Here is a 19,151-nt window from a genome sequence, read left to right on the forward strand (position 1 = left end):
GCACTATAGTCCATACACCAACTTAAATGTTCAATTGTATTGGGTCTAGCAAAATAAGATTTTGAGGAAGTATTTGCTAAGCTGTAATTACTATTAGTAATACCACCAATCGACTGTATTACTTGAGCTACTACTTGATTCATAAGATGAACAAAATGAGTCTAGAAACGTACCTGTAATGGATAATACAACTGGGGTGTATGTATTAAGGAATATAACTATGATTATGGTAGTTGTGAAGGATGAAACTAATGTCTATAACTGAAGCCTGCTAGAGTAGAACCAGGAGTTGTAAGACAAACAACATTAACCATACTGTTATTGTTGCTCTCATGTGTTTCTCTGTGTCCCAAGAAGGTAATGTCGAATCTGTGATAACACTGCAAAGCCATGTGGCTACCTTTTCCATTTAACTGACAAATGACTTTGCACTAATTAGCATATTTGCCTCTACCCCTGCTTTGAGCATACTGACCATTATCATGTGCCACTAATCTAAATGTCTTCTGATTACTTATATCAGCTCCCATTTGCACTTCTGAATCAACATTAGAGTATAAAGCTTTTGCGCTCCCTCAAATAACTAAATTTGCAGCAACAACCCTATAGTCATAACTAAAAGTTGGAATCTTACTCAGTCTTTGTTCATACTTTTGTAAGCTTAATTTCAAGTTTGTTAAATACATTTTTTCAGTTGAAGAAGCTAAATTGGTCATTATAATGGCAATAATTGATTCAAATTTTGGCCCCAAACCATTTAACACAAAATTTATCAACTTTTTTTCTGTAGGTTGTTAACCACAAGCAAGTAATATATCATACACCTCTTTAATCCTTCTAATATAATATTGCACCAAAAGATTACCTTTTTTAAAATTTTCTAAAGCATTTCTAAGTGTAGCTACTTTCACCTTTGATTCAATAACAAAATATTGGTCTACAGTATTTCATACCTCACTGGCTATTGTACAAGTTGCTCTTATCCCAAACATATCTTTAGAGATTGATGTGAGTAACCAGCTCATAAGTAGCTCATCATATCGTTTTTATACAAAATACTCAGGATTTAGTGCTTAGTATCAAGTGAAACACCATCAGTATTAAGATAAATGAACAGAGCAAGACATAAGACCAAACCTGTAAGATGCTCCCTCAAATTATGAGCTCCTACCATGTATAAGGCTTTTGCACGCTAATATCGGTAGTTATTTTCACTTAGTTTTGGGCTTATGGCTTGCAAGCTTAAAATAGGAAATGAGTTGAAACTCACTAATGTTGCTTTTCTTGATTCTCCACCAATTGATTTTTATAACTCAGACATCATCATATTCTCTGTAGCTAACAAATCAGAATTGAGAGCCATTAGACATGAGTCATGAGCTTTGATACCATGAAAGAATCTGAGATCTTGATGAAAAATCTAAGAATTAGATTTTTATAAATCGTAAGACTAAGGCACAATTTCACTTATAAAATTCCTTAAAATCTTTTCAACAACTTGTGAAATAGCTGATACAATCATTTATACAAGCATCTGAGCTGCTAGTCCATATCAAAATCTTACATCATTGTCATTGATTAAAAACAAACTTTTTACAATTTACAACTAAACATCTACAACAACTGTAATGTAACTAACTAAGCAAAAGTTTCAACTCTTCTAGACTAAAGTTGACTTGTACAATACTTGAACTAGAACTCTGCACTATTTATGCAACTCAACATTCTTACTTAATACGGTACATTTTGCACCACCTATATTAATGAAACTCACTATGTAATTCACCAAGCTCATTTATCACCATTTGGGCTTAATAGTACCAAAAGTTGTTTCCAAGTGATTTTGATTGAGTTTGGGCTTAAAATCTTTTCATTAACTTGTGAAATAGCTGATACAATCATTTATACAAGCATCTGAGCTGCTAGTCCATATCAAAATCTTACATCATTGTCGTTGATTAAAAACAAACTTTTTACAATCTACAACTAAACATCTACAACAACTGTAATGTAACAAACTATGCAAAAGTTTCAACTCTTCTAGACTAAAGTTGACTTGTACAATACTTGAACTAGAACTCTGCACTATTTGTGTAACTCAACATTCTTACTTAATACGGTACATTTTGCACCACCTATATTAATAAAACTCATTATGTAATACACCAAGCTCATTTATCACCATTTGGGCCATATTTGGGCTTAACAGCGCCAAAAGTTGTTTCCAAGTGATTTTGATTGAGTTTGGGCTTAAAATCTTTTCATTAACTTGTGAAATAACTGATACAATCATTTATACAAGCATCTGAGCTGCTAGTCCATATCAAAATCTTACATCATTGTCGTTGATTAGAAACAAACTTCTTACAATCTACAGCTAAACATCTACAACAACTGTAATGTAACTAACTAAGCAAAAATTTCAACTCTTCTAGACTAAAGTTGACTTGTACAATACTTGAACTAGAACTCTGCACTATTTGTGCAACTCAACATTCTTACTTAATACGGTACATTTTGCACCACCTATATTAATGAAACTCACTATGTAATACACCAAGCTCATTTATCACCATTTGGGCTTAACAGTGCCAAAAGTTGTTTCCAAATGATTTTGATTGAGTTTATATAAGAGAAAATAAAAAAAGTTACCATTATGCACAAAATTAGCTTTTTTAATTTTTCAAAAAAGCATAGAATTTGGTTGACTGGATGTAATTCGGTCAACCAGATGTAATGTACACTTGACATTAGCTGTTAGAAAATTTATAACATAATTCAGTCGACTAAATTTTTGAAAGCCAAAATGCATGGCTTTCAGATTATTTGACGGCCAATATTAAAAAATTTAGTTGATCAAATTCGGTCAACTGAATTGATTGCACTTTGTCCCCAAAATTTTACAAAAATTACAATTTTCCCACATAAACCTTTAAAAAGTGACAATTTAACCTATTTTGGAAAAATCTTTCAAAACCAACTTTGAGATGTGAAAATGTAGTCACAAACTTGATAATTTTAAATGAGTTAATGAAATGTGATAAAAATTTGACTTAACTCAATAAATTTGAAAAATGACATTTTAACCCAAAAATTTGAAGATATGAAAACAAATTTTAAGTGAGTTTTCACATGCAAATAAATATTCTAATAAAGAATAATGCTCCAAGATATACAAAAACATCTATCTAGATTTGAGCTTTTTTTAAAATCTTCAAGAATTATTCATTTGACTTTTGTCTTTGATTTCCATCTTGATATTTCTTTAAATGTATTAGATAAATTCTTGTAATTTAAACTCATACTCAAATAAAGTCATTAATCAATATAATTAAAGATATATTAGTTTGTTATCATCAAAATAAAAACATGACTCTTTAAGTCAACATTCTTAACATTAAAATATTATATTGTATAATTAATGAGTTTTGATAACTATATGCTTAATGGAAAGATTCATATTCACTCAAGCTTATTAAATATAACATCTAATTAGTGAAATACTTGCCCAAAACAAAGCGAGAATAAAAGAATATCTTATGGCAAAGCCTAAGCTTAGTTAGTAAATATGAAACAATAAAAAAAATGTATAAAAATTATATAAGTATAATATGATAAATGGTAAAAAATATATTTATAAAAAAAAGGTCATAAAATTTGAATACAAAAAAGATACTGAACATATATATACATGTTTAAAATGATACATTGTCAATAATTTTTTTATAAAAATACGGTTATTTCAATCATAATTTTAATATTTTTAATAGATCTTCTTGTTAATAATTCAAATATAATATATCTAATTGATTATTAAACTTAATATAACATAATATATAATTAAGATTCAATCATTATAAAAAATTATCGAGAGAGGTTAGAGATTTAGATTAAAAAATAGATTTTTTTTGTTTTATATAGTTATGACATTATAGTAATTAATTAAAAATATAAGAAACATTTTTTATTTTAAAAATTCATTAAAAAAAGAGAAAAAATACGCTTTTAATATGAAAAACTTATAAAATATGTGTTTAATATATTTTAAGTTTAAAAATTTGAAATAATATGTTTAAAAGACGAACAAATAGAAATGCGAATAATTTGCTATTTTTTCTTACTAAGAGCATGAGAATAAAAGGAGTCGGCCCACTAAGGGAACATGGTCTATGGGCTAAATGCAAATGTCGAAAAAGGGACACGTCCATCAACATGTCCTATTGTCAATATTATGCCCCCAGGACTATTGAACTATGACTAAGAGTCCCTATAAAGTCACATGCAATTGAAAGATGGACAAACAAATTCACTTACACTTTATGAACGAGTTCATGTTTCAGCAAAAAATTTGACGACCAAAATCATATGCTTTTATTTCCCCTTAATCATAAAAAGTCTAAAGGATTAGAATATTGACGACAGTTTACAAATGAAAGATTAAAATAAGAAATAAATGTGGAAAGCTTGCACTTACTCAAATTTGCTTGTCCCTTTTATAAGAGTTAGGGCTGGATTTGAGCTGAACTGAGCTCAAGCTTGGCTCGATTTATATATAGCTAAGCTCGTTGAGCTCGTGAAAACCAAGTTGGAACTCAGCTCGGCTCATTTTTCATTATTAAAATGACATCATTTTAATACATATTGATCAAAACGATGTCGTTTTGTATCAAAATTTTTAATTGAAAATTTTGACGAGTAGCTCAAGCTCGTATAAGGCTAACTTGTTTCGGGTTCGTTTGAGCCAAGCTCGATCTCGAATGGGCTCGGTTCGAGTCCAACCCTAAAAGAGTTATTGATCATTGGAATGCCTTTAAGCTTACTTGTTACCATTTAGCGCATGCATATACACATATATGTTTAATTATTTATTTTCTTTTGATATCATGTTTTTTTTCATATAAAAAATTTGATTTTTTTTTTCATCGGTTAGTGGAGGATCTTTGTGTTAATTAGCTAATCCAGGAAAATGAGCTAGTCCAACTATGTATTAATCAAATAATAAAATTGAAATAAAAAAAATCAATCATTCATCACAATTCCTAAATATAAATATATTTTTTTGAAGGAAATTGTTCACTTTTGCCTATATATATATATATATATATATATATATATATTGGCCCATTGCAATGATATTACACCAAGAGACCTGTAAAATAGAGAAAGAAAATTAGTATTTGTTCTATTAACATTTAACATACTAATAACAAAATTTAAGGAAAATTTTATCATTCAAAAATTTTTACATGACTTCCCTTTTTTTTTTTTTTTATAAATATGAATAGAAAACGAAAAGGGTCAAACCGACCTACATAACTAAAGTTTATTTAACTCACAGCTGATAAAGATAACAAGAGATCTACATAATTAAAGTTTATTTAAGTCACAACTGATAAAGATAACAATAAATAAACAAATATTGTACTATAGGATAAACCTCTAAGTTATGACTAACAATACAAATTTGTTATTTTCTTGAAAACTATCAAAAAAAGCTCAAAGATAGGGTTTGGTTTTTTTTTTGCCTGACTTGAAGAAAACAACATTTAATTACCTACAAAAAAGTATTAATGAGTAAAATAAATAAATAAAGACCTCCAACAATTAGAAAAAAAGATTAAATTATTTTGAATAAGAGAAACAACATATTGATCGCTTGAACTAACATTTTCATCTCTAATTAGACAAGTTTAATCGTTATGATTGATATTTTTGCACACACCACATTTTCTTGTTTTCTCCATAAGCTCAAATTCAGATAAGTTTCGTTTAGTGAAAATTGTTCCCTTCTTACTTTTGGAAATTTATGGACCACTTTTGTGACATTCAACGTTTGACTCCTAAAGATAATAAACATGAGAATCCATAAGTTTATGTAAATATTCTTGAGTAGCTTCTTTGTAACAAATATGACATTCACTATGGAAAAAAAAATTTTAACAAAAAGAAAATTTATTAAAATTTATTCTATTCTCACCGTTAATACTTATAATAAGGGAAGTTATAACGACAATTGATGATGAGATTTTTTCTGTTATTAAATTTTTTTAATAATGAAAAATAGGCTTTTAACGACTATTTTCACCTTATAAAAGTTATAAATTTATTTGATTTTAATGAAAGTATAAATAATTTGTTGTTAAAATTATAAAAAAAAGTATTTATAACGATCGGATATTATCTTCTCATAATTTTTTTTTCACAAATATTAGTTTTTCTGGTAATGATTGTTGATACTGGCAATGAAGTTCATCAACCAATCTCATTACTTTCAAGTATATCACTCTCCCAAAAGGGATCTAACATCAAGTCTCCATTGTCGATGAATTTCATCAAAACCATATCACTTTATTTCTTGAGGTGTACATGTTACAATAGTCTTTTCTATATGTCATACACAAAGAAGATTGGCTGGTATAAAAAATAAAACCACCTTCTTTAAATTGAGGCGTACATGTTACAATATTCTTTTCTATATGTCATACACAAAGAAGATTGGCTGATATAAAAAATAAAACCACCTGAATCGCATTATCAGTAACAATAATGGACAGCCACAACCCAATATTTTGCTAAACATCTAAAAGCCCAAATATAGTTTTTTCAATGATAAAAAAAATAGAAAAAAGCATGTAAGATCTTGGTCATTTAAATCAGGTAAGAGAAGAACAAATAAATTAGGGATAGATTTTCCCAAAATAATTTAGACCATTGAATGGACAATGGCCACAACCACAACAAAAAATGGCTGTGGTAACAGGGACTGCCTTCAAATATATATATACAGAAAATATAATTATACGTACATATTTTATATATACAATTTAGACCATAATTAATATCATTTGATTATAAATTGTTATTTGTCTATTTAATTATCCTATTTTAATAAACTAAAATTATAATTAATGTTAGCCTATAGAAATTTCATAAAAAATTCATTTTCAAAACATACACACACACACATACACACACATATGTATATATAACCTATTTATTAATTTATTTCTCATAGTTAAGAGTTAGCATGATTTGAGGGTTAATTATGATGAATTTTCATGGGAAATTTATTTTCAAAATTAAATAATATATATGTATATTATTTTGCTTTATTCTTTAAGTCATATATATATGACTTAAATAATAGAATAAATCCAACCAAAATCTATGTGCATGAAATGTTTCATGGCCACCTACTCCATATTCTTGAATTCTTAATCAATTGATAATACTTTTTTAGTTTGTCTCTTTAAGCCAATAATTCTTCTATGGCTTCTCCCCTTTATTGCTTTATTACCCTTAATAGATAATCAATTGATTATTTAAAGTCTAAAGAATGCGTTTCTTCCTTAACCTACAAGCTTATCGCATCCTATGCCGAATCATACAATTCAATTTCTTAATCCGAAAGTCTTCAAACAAGTTGTTCAAATGCTAGGTTTAAAGTTTCCATAAAGAAATAGGTGAAAGGATATACTGCATATTCTTGCTTTTTATTATTTCAATGATAAAGAAATAATTATCAGCTTTGTAGTTTACTTAACCGTAAAGAGAGATAGGGAGAAAAGTGCTTTTTTCTCTATAAAACAGAAGAAAAGAAAAAGAGAAAACGATCGACTTTAATTTATTTGTCTTCATACAGCTCTGTGAACATGCAATCCACTAGATATACTAATGCTGGTCTCTTTCATAAAGAAATAATAACAGATATTGTAAACTTTTTTCTGATCGACCGACCTAATTTTATACGTACTTGATCAAACTAAATCAGCTACATGCATGGAAATCTTCGCGCATAAAAGTTTAACTCGTGGAAACTAAAAGCATCCTGTACATATTTTTTAATACATAATTAAATATATAAATAATATGTTATTATATAATTAAATATTATTTAATCTTTAATATAAAATTAATCAATCATATGAAAACATATTATTTATATCATATAAATATTATTTTATTGTTGAAGGTAAATATGTGTAAAATATTTAGAAATTGATTTATATTATCATCCCATTACGTATTATTAGTTTATTACTGGTCATCTTAATTATTGGGCACTATTGTTGGATGTAAGATCGTGAATCAATTATTTTATTAATGGAAGAGTTAGCCCTCGATTAATTTCTCATAATACAATAATGAAAATATATAATGCTTTGGTTGATGGAATTTAAAGTAATTAGCTGATGACAGCGCTAAATAGCTTGATAATTAATAGTAAAGCATTAAATATAGAAAGGATCAACGGAACTTGGTGACAAGGATAATTTTCCATCCAAGGTTTAATGAATGACAAATTTTTATCTGTTAATTTTTAAAAATTTAAATATTTTTTTTGGTTAAATTTTATTATTAGAATTAAAAATAAAAATATCATTTAATAAAAATATTTAAAAAAATTAAAAATTAATCTTATGTTCTCCTTTAGGTTTAAAAATCAAATAATTTTTTTCACCCAAAGTTTTGAAAAATGATTATTTCTCTTTTAGGGTTTGTATTTTTTTTATTTATGTTAAAATGACAATTTTTTTCCTCAAAAAAAATAGTAACTTTTCAAATTTTGAATTGAAAAAAATTATTAGATTTTTAAACTCAGGAAAGAAAATATGATAGATTTTTAGTTTTAAAAATATTTTTAGTTAAATAATAATTTTACCTTTAATTTTAACAATAAATTTTAACAGAAATATGGATTTTGGGTTTTTGAATATTAACTTATGAGAGTTTTCACCAAACTTTGGGTGAGAAAAATCTTCTAGTCTATATGTATGTATGTATGTATAATTGGAACTTGGGAAAATTAATGTTTAAGAAATTATTGGTTGCTAATTACGAGGCAAGCTGTATAATTACTAAAATTGCAGAACTTTTGAAAAGCATAACACAAGTGATCATGCTTTAATTTACTTGTAAGGCGTGTTGCAGAACCTGTAAAACTTTGCCCTCTGAACGTACGTTGATAGTAAATATATAAGAAGTTGGCTCTATTGCTTTGCTACTACTAGAAATAATTTACAAATGGCAATTCAAGTGCAAGTAACTGCCATATCTTCATCGGCTCAAAATCATCAGGTGAAGCATATAAAATTATGGGATGAAAATTCTATTTTCGAAATAAATGTATGATTATTCTGCATGGTTAGATGGAAATTCATGCAATTAATTTATCAACTTTAATGGAAATTCTATTTTCGAAATTAATGTATGATTAATGCAGAGTTTCCACTGCAATTAATCGTCAATAGCAAAATATATTTAGGTTTGTAGATCCCCAAATATACATAAATTAATAATTAAGCTTCAGCAGTGACATGGAAACCACTTTCTTTTAATTTATTTATTAACCAATACTATGTAATAAAAGTAAGTCTTGAGATTTATTATAAAGATGATTTGCTCTAATGATACAACAAAGAGAGGTGGGATAAGGCTCAGTATCCTATTCCTAGTTCATTCTTGTTACAGAGATGATAAAGATTTCTTGTCTCTTATTCATAAAGAAAAATTCTCTCTTTGTCCCTTATCTATGAGAAAAAATCTCATTTCTATCTTTGTACCTACGAAGAAAAATTTTTTTCTGTAACTTTAAACATAACATAAACATATTAAATAATAAAATTAACTAAAACTAAAACTAACTAATTATTTTAAATATCACAAATAATATATGCTAATTACTTTAATATGCACATAAAAAAAACATAAATGAATTTGAAAAAGCCAAAAGACAGATTCCCACCTAAGGTTTGATGCAAACTCAACCTTCTGCTTGTTAACTATCAAAAATCTAAACTTTCACCCATAGACTATTAAAATTAACAGAAATAATTAACTCCAGCGGTAAAATGATTATTTAACTAGTAATATATTAAAAATAATAAAACATTATTTATTCCCCTTTAGGTTTATAAAACTAACAATTTTTCCTCAAGATTAAACTATCAAATCTTACATCCCCCCCCCCCCTCGGGTTTAGGGTTTTTCTCCCTTCCCTTTTCTAGTGTTGAAACCGATGGCTTCACTCTCCCTCCCCTTTTCTAATGTATTCCTCCTCACAATGACTCATCTTTGTCATGGACAAAGGTGACATCTTCATCACCAGATGAAGACGAGTCACTATAGGGGGGAGCACACCAGAGATGAATCGAAAAAGGGGAGGGAGAGCAAAGTCACTAGTTTCAACGCTAGAAAAAGGGAAGGGAGAAACCTTAGGGGAGAAAATGTAAGTTTTAAAGTTTAATCATAGGGAAACTGTTAGTTTTCTAAACCTAGGGGAAAAATGAATAATATTTTATTATTTTTAATATATTACTAGTTAAATGATAATTTTATTCCTAGAGTTAACTAGTTCTGTTAATTTTAATAGTCTATGAGTGAGAGTTTGAATTTTCGATAGTTAGCGGGTGAAAGGGTTTGCATCAAACCTTGGTGGGAAATAGTCATTTGACTTTTGAAAAACATAACAATAAAACTATGTGTATCCATTTTGAGTATACATGAGATTGGATAATTTTGAATTAGAAATAAAATAACATCTAATTATGTGACGACGCATATAACTGTGTAATTGTTTATGTATTTAAAGTACGTATGTATAATATTACTTAAAATATAAATAATCTAAAATTATAAAATTATATTAGTATTTTAAATAAATATATTAATATAAAAAGATGAAAATAAGGATGGATATATTTTTCCATCCCTAGCCTCTCCGGTTGTGGAGGTATTTTTTTGTCCCTATTCCTCTCCTAATTTTTAACAAAGAACTGTATCCTCATTAAGGTAAAGGCATGCTAAAAACCCTAAAACTGAGTCGACATTGTCAATCTCTAAATTGCCATCCCTATGCTCTCTGCCTCTACCTAAAGGTTTGCACTTTTTTCCTTATCTGATTTTAATAAACAGATAGCAGACTGTTGATTATCAAATTTTGTACAATAAAGTTATAATAATAAAAGATTTATTGGAATTGTGTGACCGTAAATAAAGCAATCTCATTTTACAATACCCAGCGGTAAGAAAGCAAGGGGGGGCAGACTGCTGCTTCAAATAAAAAATTAAAGGAAATAGAATCTGAAACTTTACAGCAAAAATAATATGGGCATTAAATTTTTTTGCAGATTTGACAATACAGCAAGTGGAGAGAAGAGTGGAATCTTAGCCAACTTCCTTTTTCAACTTTTGCTTGGTACTTGCCCCTTTCTACATCTCTCCTCAACTCTTCATTTGGAGGGACTTGAAGTTCAAAAAGAGCAAACAGAAGGAAGAAAGGTGACATCCATCATCAAGAAATAAAAAGAGATGCATGAAAGTTTCAAGAATTTTTGAAGGGTACAGCTGTGTGCCCAATAACTCCATTCATTAATATGTTATTTACCTGCACATTTAAATTAGTATTTAAGAATTAATTAATACTCGAATTCCAGCAAATCATAGTAATTAGTAAAAGAGAAAGAGATTACCATGTTCCCCAAACAACTTTCTTACGAAAGTAAGAAATATTATTAATAGAGCTACCCCTGCCAACAATCCAATTATAATCGCAAACGTCTTCTCTCCCTCGTTGCTATGTTTATCTGCAATTACTCCATAATTAATCAATAAATTAACGATTTTATTTAACTATATTATACCATTTTAATCCACCCTTTATATAGTTATGATGCTAACTTCATATCAATTTAATCTCATCTCTAACCTCTCATCATAAAGTACTCATAAATAGTATCGATAAATATTACCCATAAATGATACAACATTTACTCGTATACTCTTAAATAATATTGATAAAACAATATTGCCCTTACATATTTACCCCACTTTTATTTACCTTTTTTTTTTAAAGAAAATTTAAGTATTCTATTTTAATATTAAAAAACTATGCATTTCTTTATTCTAATATAAATTTGACGTAAATAAATCATTTCTAATACTAAGTAATATGCATAAACAATATTGCACTTACCTGTCTATCTCACATACTTTTTTTTAGAAAAATTTAAGTATTTTGTCACAATATAAAAATCTAGATATTTTTTCGTATGAAAATTTGATGTAAATAATTCGTTCATATAATTAAATTAGCTACAAAACAACAATAAAAAACCACAACTTAGAAATTAACAAAATATGATTCACAATTGCACAAAGAAATCTCATATTTTTAATTTCAAATCTTCAAACAAAATATCAAGTATTATGATAAAATGTTATTTACTTGAATTAAGATGATTTTAATACAAGATTTCTTTGATTTTAAACTAATTTTTAGGCAAGAATATGGATGAAAGTAAGTTTGAGAGGTTCAAATTATCAAGAGATTTTGGTGAGACAGGTACCAAGTTGGGGTATTAATCATCTCAATTAACAATTTCTTTGTTAAGCAATACATAAATACCTATTTTGAATATATAAGTAGGTACATATTATCATGTGATTAAATATTATTTTATTTTTAATTTAAAATTATCCAATCACGTAATGACATATATTAAATATGTATTTATTTATATATTTAAAGCAAATACATATAGTTTGATCAATTCTTTGTTGAATTAGAACGGCCAAGACTCTCCACTTCTAGGGTAAATGAAACCCCAAAAGAACATAAATGGAGCCAAGGATTTCACAAGTGGGAAGCGTGACTTACCACCGAAGGCCTTGAAGGCTGAATGGGCTTTTCCTGTAGAGTACCTGGCATAACACTTGCCCAGAAACATATCACCGTAATCCGCCGTACCACAATCATTTTTCAGCCGTCCGATCGCCGCCGACACACAATCTTGACATTGACCCAAACTCAAATCCCCTACACACTGCGCCACACCCTGGACCTCCCCTGACCCACCAGCTCTATACGGCCCACTAGCACTAGCCAGGCTCGCCATCACCGCATCTCTACGGCCCATAGCCTCCGGTTCATACCCAACAGACGGCCCACATTTCTTCAGCACCACAGTCTTATCCTCCACCCCCAAGAACGTCGTATTATCGTACTTGACATAACACCCCTGCAGTTGAAGTGCTCCACCGCACATTTGCTTGCACAACTCGCCCACTTGAGTCACAGCACGTGCCACGCAGGTGGCGCATTCGGGCATGGAGAGGTCGCCACGGCACTGGTAGAGGCCGTACACGACGTCCTGCGGGCTGGAGCCGAGGATGGTGAAGTTGTTGTAGGAGGAGTAGGTGGCTGAGTTGACAAGGGAAGTGAGGAGTGAGTCGACGTTGAACTCGTAGGGTGAGTCAGGAGTGTACTTTTGCTGAGTGCAGCCTCCGAAAACGAAGGAATCCGTGGAAGAGGAAGATGAAAGAATGGAGAGAGATAAGAGAGACAGAAGAAACAAGAGAAGAAAACTTGCCCTTCTTGTTGTTGCCATGTTGGAGAGAATCTTCTCACTAGAAGAGAGACAGAGAAATACTAACGTGAGCTTAATATAAGCTAGAATTTGTAAGGACTGACTGTTCTTTTTTTTTCTTTCTTTCTTTTTAATTAATAAAAGGAATTATTATCTGAATTGCATCATGAATTTTCAGATAAATATGAGCACAGTAAAATTTTAAATTTATTAAATAGAAAACTCTCTTATGTTTAAAAAATAACCTTTTACCACTCAATTTTTGTTATAATGAGATTCTCTTTCAAATCAAATTATCCATTTAAAACTTAACAAGCTATATTAAATATATAAAACTTTAGATATAATATTTAACTTTATAATATTGTATTAAATAAATAAAAAAATTTAATCTTAAAATATCATAAAAAAAGATTAAAACTCATACTCTTTTATGTATGAAACATATTTATATCCTTATCACAGAAACATAGCTTCTGTAAAGTAGAATAAATGGAAGAGTGTAATACTCCTTTCGTTTCTTTTCAGAAATTTGCTTTTTCTGGGGAATATGGATAGCCAGGTAAAAAGTTAAGGTATGTAAATCTCGTTTCCACGAGTAATTTTCTTGGATTAACGCACGGAAATTTAGTGTATAATTTAAGTAGAAAAGGTGTCATGGCACAGAAAGAAAGAAAGAAAGAAAGGGAATAAAGAAGAGTAGAAGGAAAAGTCTGGGGCACTCTCTTGTATCGAGTAAACTAAAGTTTCGCATATGTAACAGAAGTTTAACCCAAATTTTTTCTTCCAAATAATGCAAGTTGCTATAAATTAGATCAAAATAAACTAAACAAATGGTTCAAAAATGGTATTGGCATAATGGCTTTTCTTTTCTTTACTGAAGAAAAAAATGTATAAATGCATTGCCGTGGCTTGCCTCTGGTTTCATTTTTACTATTTACTATAGATTACTGTAAAGTCACGACGCATCATCATGTTCAATTTATGATACTTAAATCATATATCAAATTGTTTATTGAAGATTAAATTTTTTGTATTGTATAAGTTACAATTTTTTTTTAAATAATATAATAAAATAATGAAAACTTTTAATTGATACATCATTATTTTAGAAAAAATATCATAAATATTTTTAAAAATTTTTATATACCCTTGTTATATCATTACTTTTTTAAATAAGTATATCGATTTGTATCGATAAAATATATTATATTGTAAAATGCATATTATACCGTATGATACGTTTACTATATCATATTGATTCAATACACCTTAAAATATGTATTATTTTCTATTAATATCATACTGTATTATAAAATATTGATAATTATAGTTCAATTTATTCGATAACGGGTGCAGTAGTCATTAACTTTTTTTTTTTTTATATGGTTTAAAGTTAAAACCATTGACCTGCTACATGCATTTTAGTAAGCATTAATGTGGAAACCCAATTCATTTGGCTCGTGTATTCATTTCCACACAAAATCAGTAGGCATTATTAATTAATTTTTGGTAATATATGTTTATTATATTTCTCAATTATTCATCTTCAATTGTTGATCAGATGTAGGTATATACACAAACCATTATGTTTTATTAATAGTTAGGCTAGGAGAATAAGCTATTCCAATAAACATAACCATGGATTACGTTATACTTATAGACATCTTACTTTTATAATAAAATTGTAATTCCCTTTTTCTGCCAAATTAAATTGAAAATTATTAATATTAAAATATAAATCTCCATAAATTACACGCAAATTTGTTTTTCGTGAGATGGGATGGGATGGGATGATTGTGCCCTCATTCCAACTTCTTAATTATCTCTAGGCCAAAGGACTATGTCCCACCCAAGTTTTAACCTCCTCTTAATAGCATATATGTGATGTTTTAAAAATTCAAACATCTACTTATTAGTTAATATCTGTTAGATATAAAGATAAAATCATTATTTTATTATTAAATCCAAAAATCTTAAAAATTCATATTATTTTTTCTCTTAATTTGAAAAACTAACAATTTTTCGTAAAATTAAGTTCTGAAAAATCATATTTCCCCTCTAGAATTTCTCTTTTCTTATTCTCAGGCAACAAAGTTCCTTCTTCAGCTTATTTCCTCTTCCCACCCATCTTTTTCCTTTGCTGCCTTCATCATTGGTTGAAGAGCAAACATTGTTGTCATTGAAAGCATCATTGATTCGTTTTCAATTTGATTGATCGATGGGAAGAGGAAGCCTAAACCCTAAAAGCATCGAGCTACAATTTCGGTCTCAAGTAGAGAAATCGTCTCATCATCACTCAACAAAAACGATTTCTCGTCTTCATCAATTTGTTTGGAAGAAGATAATTCGTCTTCATCTAAATGAATATTTGCCTTCTCCAGTGAGGATGAGACCAGAAGAAGGGAGAGAGCCAATTGATGGTTATTGGTTGCCAGAGAGGGAGAAGACCAGAAGAAGTTTGCCTTAAAAATTAAAACCTTAGGGGGGAAAGACAACTTTTCAAAGTTTAATTATAAGAAAAAATTATTAATTTTTTAAATAAAAGGGGGAAAATGCAGCTTTTTAAAATTTAATCATGAGAAAAAATTATTAATTTTTTAAACTAAAGAAGAAAAATGATATAAATTTTTATGATTTAGTGATAAACAAGTATTAAAATTTTTATAATATTAAGAACATGCTTTTGATATTGAGTTAGGGGTGGGTTGTGCCTTGGCCCCAGCAAGATATTGAAATTAATCTGTCTCCTCGGAGCGCAGGAGAAAGAACGTCTAACGGCTCGGTGTTTTCTTCTTAACGCTTGATAACGGTGGCTAGCTTGGCATCCTATTTGGCTTATTTATCTGATCTTAACATTTTACATTACCAACAAAATAATAATAATAAGAATAATAATAATAATGCATTTATAAATTAATCATCCCATTGGCTAACCCTCTCACCATGCAAATTCACATGGTGGCTAGGATGCTTCCAAACTCAATTTTTCGAAAGAATCGATTTATCAAAAATTAAATGTACACCCGTTCTAACATAAAAATTTTAACAAAATTCATTTAAAGATGAACTAATAAAGGATTCAACTCATTCATGCAAAAGTTTAAAACCAAAACCCTAAACTTAAGAGTATAATCTTCATCTAATCATTTAAATCTTTATATTAAAAGGTATAAAGTATAACAAAGAATGATTAACTAACCTTTTATGTCATTTTTGTCATCTGAAAACTGAAGAAAATTGCAAATGAAATTCATGAAGAACAACTGCAACATGAATAATTTTGTGCAATTTTTGCTTTAGGTTATGAAATGGGCATTTTGGTCATTACATATTAATTGGGTATATTGGTTTAATGTTGATAAATTCGATAATTATGTTTTTGACATATAAATATTAGGTATTTGAATTAATATCCGCAAAATAAATAATGCATTTATTAAGGCCAAAAGACTATTTTTCGGGATAATAATTAAAATAGGGGTAATTAATTAAAATAAGTAAAATTTTAAGCGTTTATACGTTTTTAGGCCACCTTAAACAAGTTTTACCAAAATAAGCAAACCGTATTTTTTTTACCCTTTTTACCCTTATGTTGAAAAACCCAGTAAAAATATTTTTTCTGAGAATGTGCGTCGGTTTATGGTGGTTACAATGGTGGCTAGGGATTTTACACTAAACCCTAAATATGTCGAATTATGTATATGGATGTTTTTGAATGTTTCGAACGCTTAAAATGATGTAGTTTCAATGTTAATGGATGTCTAGAAGTGTAACCGTTGAGAGACAAAAACACGTAAATTTACAGTGTCACGCAAACTGCGCAAATTTACAGTGTTACGCAAACTGCGCAAATCGCGCAAATACTGTTTACACCGCGCAAACCTGTTCACATCGCGCAGTTTGCGTGACACTGTTCACAGTTTGCGCAGTTTGCGTGATACTGTTCACAGTTTGCGCGATACTGTTCACAGTTTGTGTGACACTGTTCACAGTTTGCGTTTTTGTCCCTTAACAGCTACACTTCTAGGCATCCATTAACATCGAAATTACATCATTTTAAGCGTTCGAAACATTCAAAAACATCCATATACATTCGACATATTTAGGGTTTTACTGTAAAATCCCTAGCTACCATCGTAACCGCCGTAAACCGACGCATATTCTCAGAAAAAATATTTTTACTGGGTTTTTCAACATAAGGGTAAAAAGGGTAAAAAAAATACGGTTTGCTTATTTTGGTAAAACTTTTCTAGGGTGGCCTAAAAACGTATAAACGCTTAATTTTTTGCCTATTTTAATTAATTACCCTTAAAATAGGCAAAAAATTTTCCGCTTATACCTTTTTAGGCAAACGCATAATAATTTTATTTTTATAAGCAAAACTTTTTACAACTCCAAAAATACCCTCTCAGCCCTGTATACGTAAGCGCTGGAAGGAAAACTTGAGTGCGTGAGTGCGTGCAGAGTGCGTGCAGAGTGTGCGCGGTGCGTGCGTGGTGCGTGCGGTGCGCACAGTGCGTGTGGTGCGTGAGCAGTGCGCGCACCCTTTCTTTTAAATATATATATATATATATATATATATATATATATATGTATATATATATATTAAATAATATAAAAAAATATAATAAATAAATATATATATATTAAATATTATAATATTTAATATAATATATATAAATAATAATAATAATAATTTTTAAATATATATATTATATTATTATATATTATATATAATATTATAATATAATAAATATATATAATAATATTATATTTTTTATATATATATAATATATGCACAGTGCGCGCACATTCGTGCACTGCACACTCACTGTGTACTCACTGTTTTCGCACTGTGCACTCACTGTACACTATGTACAGTGCGCGCACTGCACTCACACTGTGCGCACCGCGCGCACCACGCACTCACGCACTCTGCGCACACTCCGTACGCACCCACGCACTCCGCATGCACCCACACACTCCGCGCGCACTTCGCACGCACCCACGCACTCAAACCTTTCTTCTAGTGCCTACATATACAGGGCTGAAAGGGTATTTTTAGAGTTACAAAAAAATTTACTTATAAAAATAAAACTACTGTGCATTTGCCTAAAAAGGTATAAGCGGAAAATTTTTTGCCTATTTTAATTAATATCCCCTATTTTTCACTCAAGTTTTATCTCAATATTAAAAACACACCTATAATAATTCAAAAACCTATACATCGACTTATGAACTAATTGCTGTAAAAATTTTTAATTAGAGACAAAGGTAAAATTATCATTTTACCACTAAACCCTAAAAATGTATATCATTCCCCTCCGCCCAAATTTTAAAAACTAATACTTCACTCTTATTTTCAAAGTTTGAAAGGTAATATTTTTCCCCCTAAACTTAAGGTTTATTTTCTTCTCTTCTTCAGTCACCGATGATGACGCTTTCAACCTTCTCGCCTCCTGGTTGGCTCTCTCCGATGTGATTCTTCTAGAATCAATGAAGACATGTTGATTTAGAATTGACAAAGACGCATCGATTCTAGAAGAATCACATGGAAGAGAGTCAGTTGGGAGATGAGAAGGTTAAAAACATCGTCACTAATGGCCTAAGAAGGAAAGAAAATAAATCTTAGGTTTTGGAAAGCGGGGGGGGGGGGGGGGGGGGGGGGGGGGGAGAAAAATAATAAATTTTATATTTTTTTAATGTTATTAGTAAAATGATAATTTTATTATTGTCTCTAACAAAAAATTTTAATAGCAATTGGTATATGAGTGAGTATTT

General features: G+C 29.4%; 1 protein-coding gene across 1 annotated transcript; it reads right to left on the reverse strand.

Moving 5' to 3' along the window:
- Positions 1–11,024: 11,024 nt before the first annotated feature.
- On the reverse strand, positions 11,025–13,431 carry LOC123205743 (plasmodesmata-located protein 7-like). The gene is made up of 3 exons (XM_044622768.1): positions 12,659–13,431; positions 11,472–11,585; positions 11,025–11,386 (listed from the first exon to the last, which is right to left on the reverse strand). The coding sequence occupies exons 1-3, from the start codon at positions 13,386–13,388 to the stop codon at positions 11,379–11,381; spliced, it is 852 nt and encodes a 283-aa protein (XP_044478703.1). The 5' UTR covers positions 13,389–13,431; the 3' UTR covers positions 11,025–11,378.
- Positions 13,432–19,151: the final 5,720 nt, after the last annotated feature.

The sequence above is a fragment of the Mangifera indica genome, unplaced genomic scaffold (assembly GCF_011075055.1).
Source record: "Mangifera indica cultivar Alphonso unplaced genomic scaffold, CATAS_Mindica_2.1 Un_0014, whole genome shotgun sequence".
Taxonomy (NCBI): domain Eukaryota; kingdom Viridiplantae; phylum Streptophyta; class Magnoliopsida; order Sapindales; family Anacardiaceae; genus Mangifera; species Mangifera indica.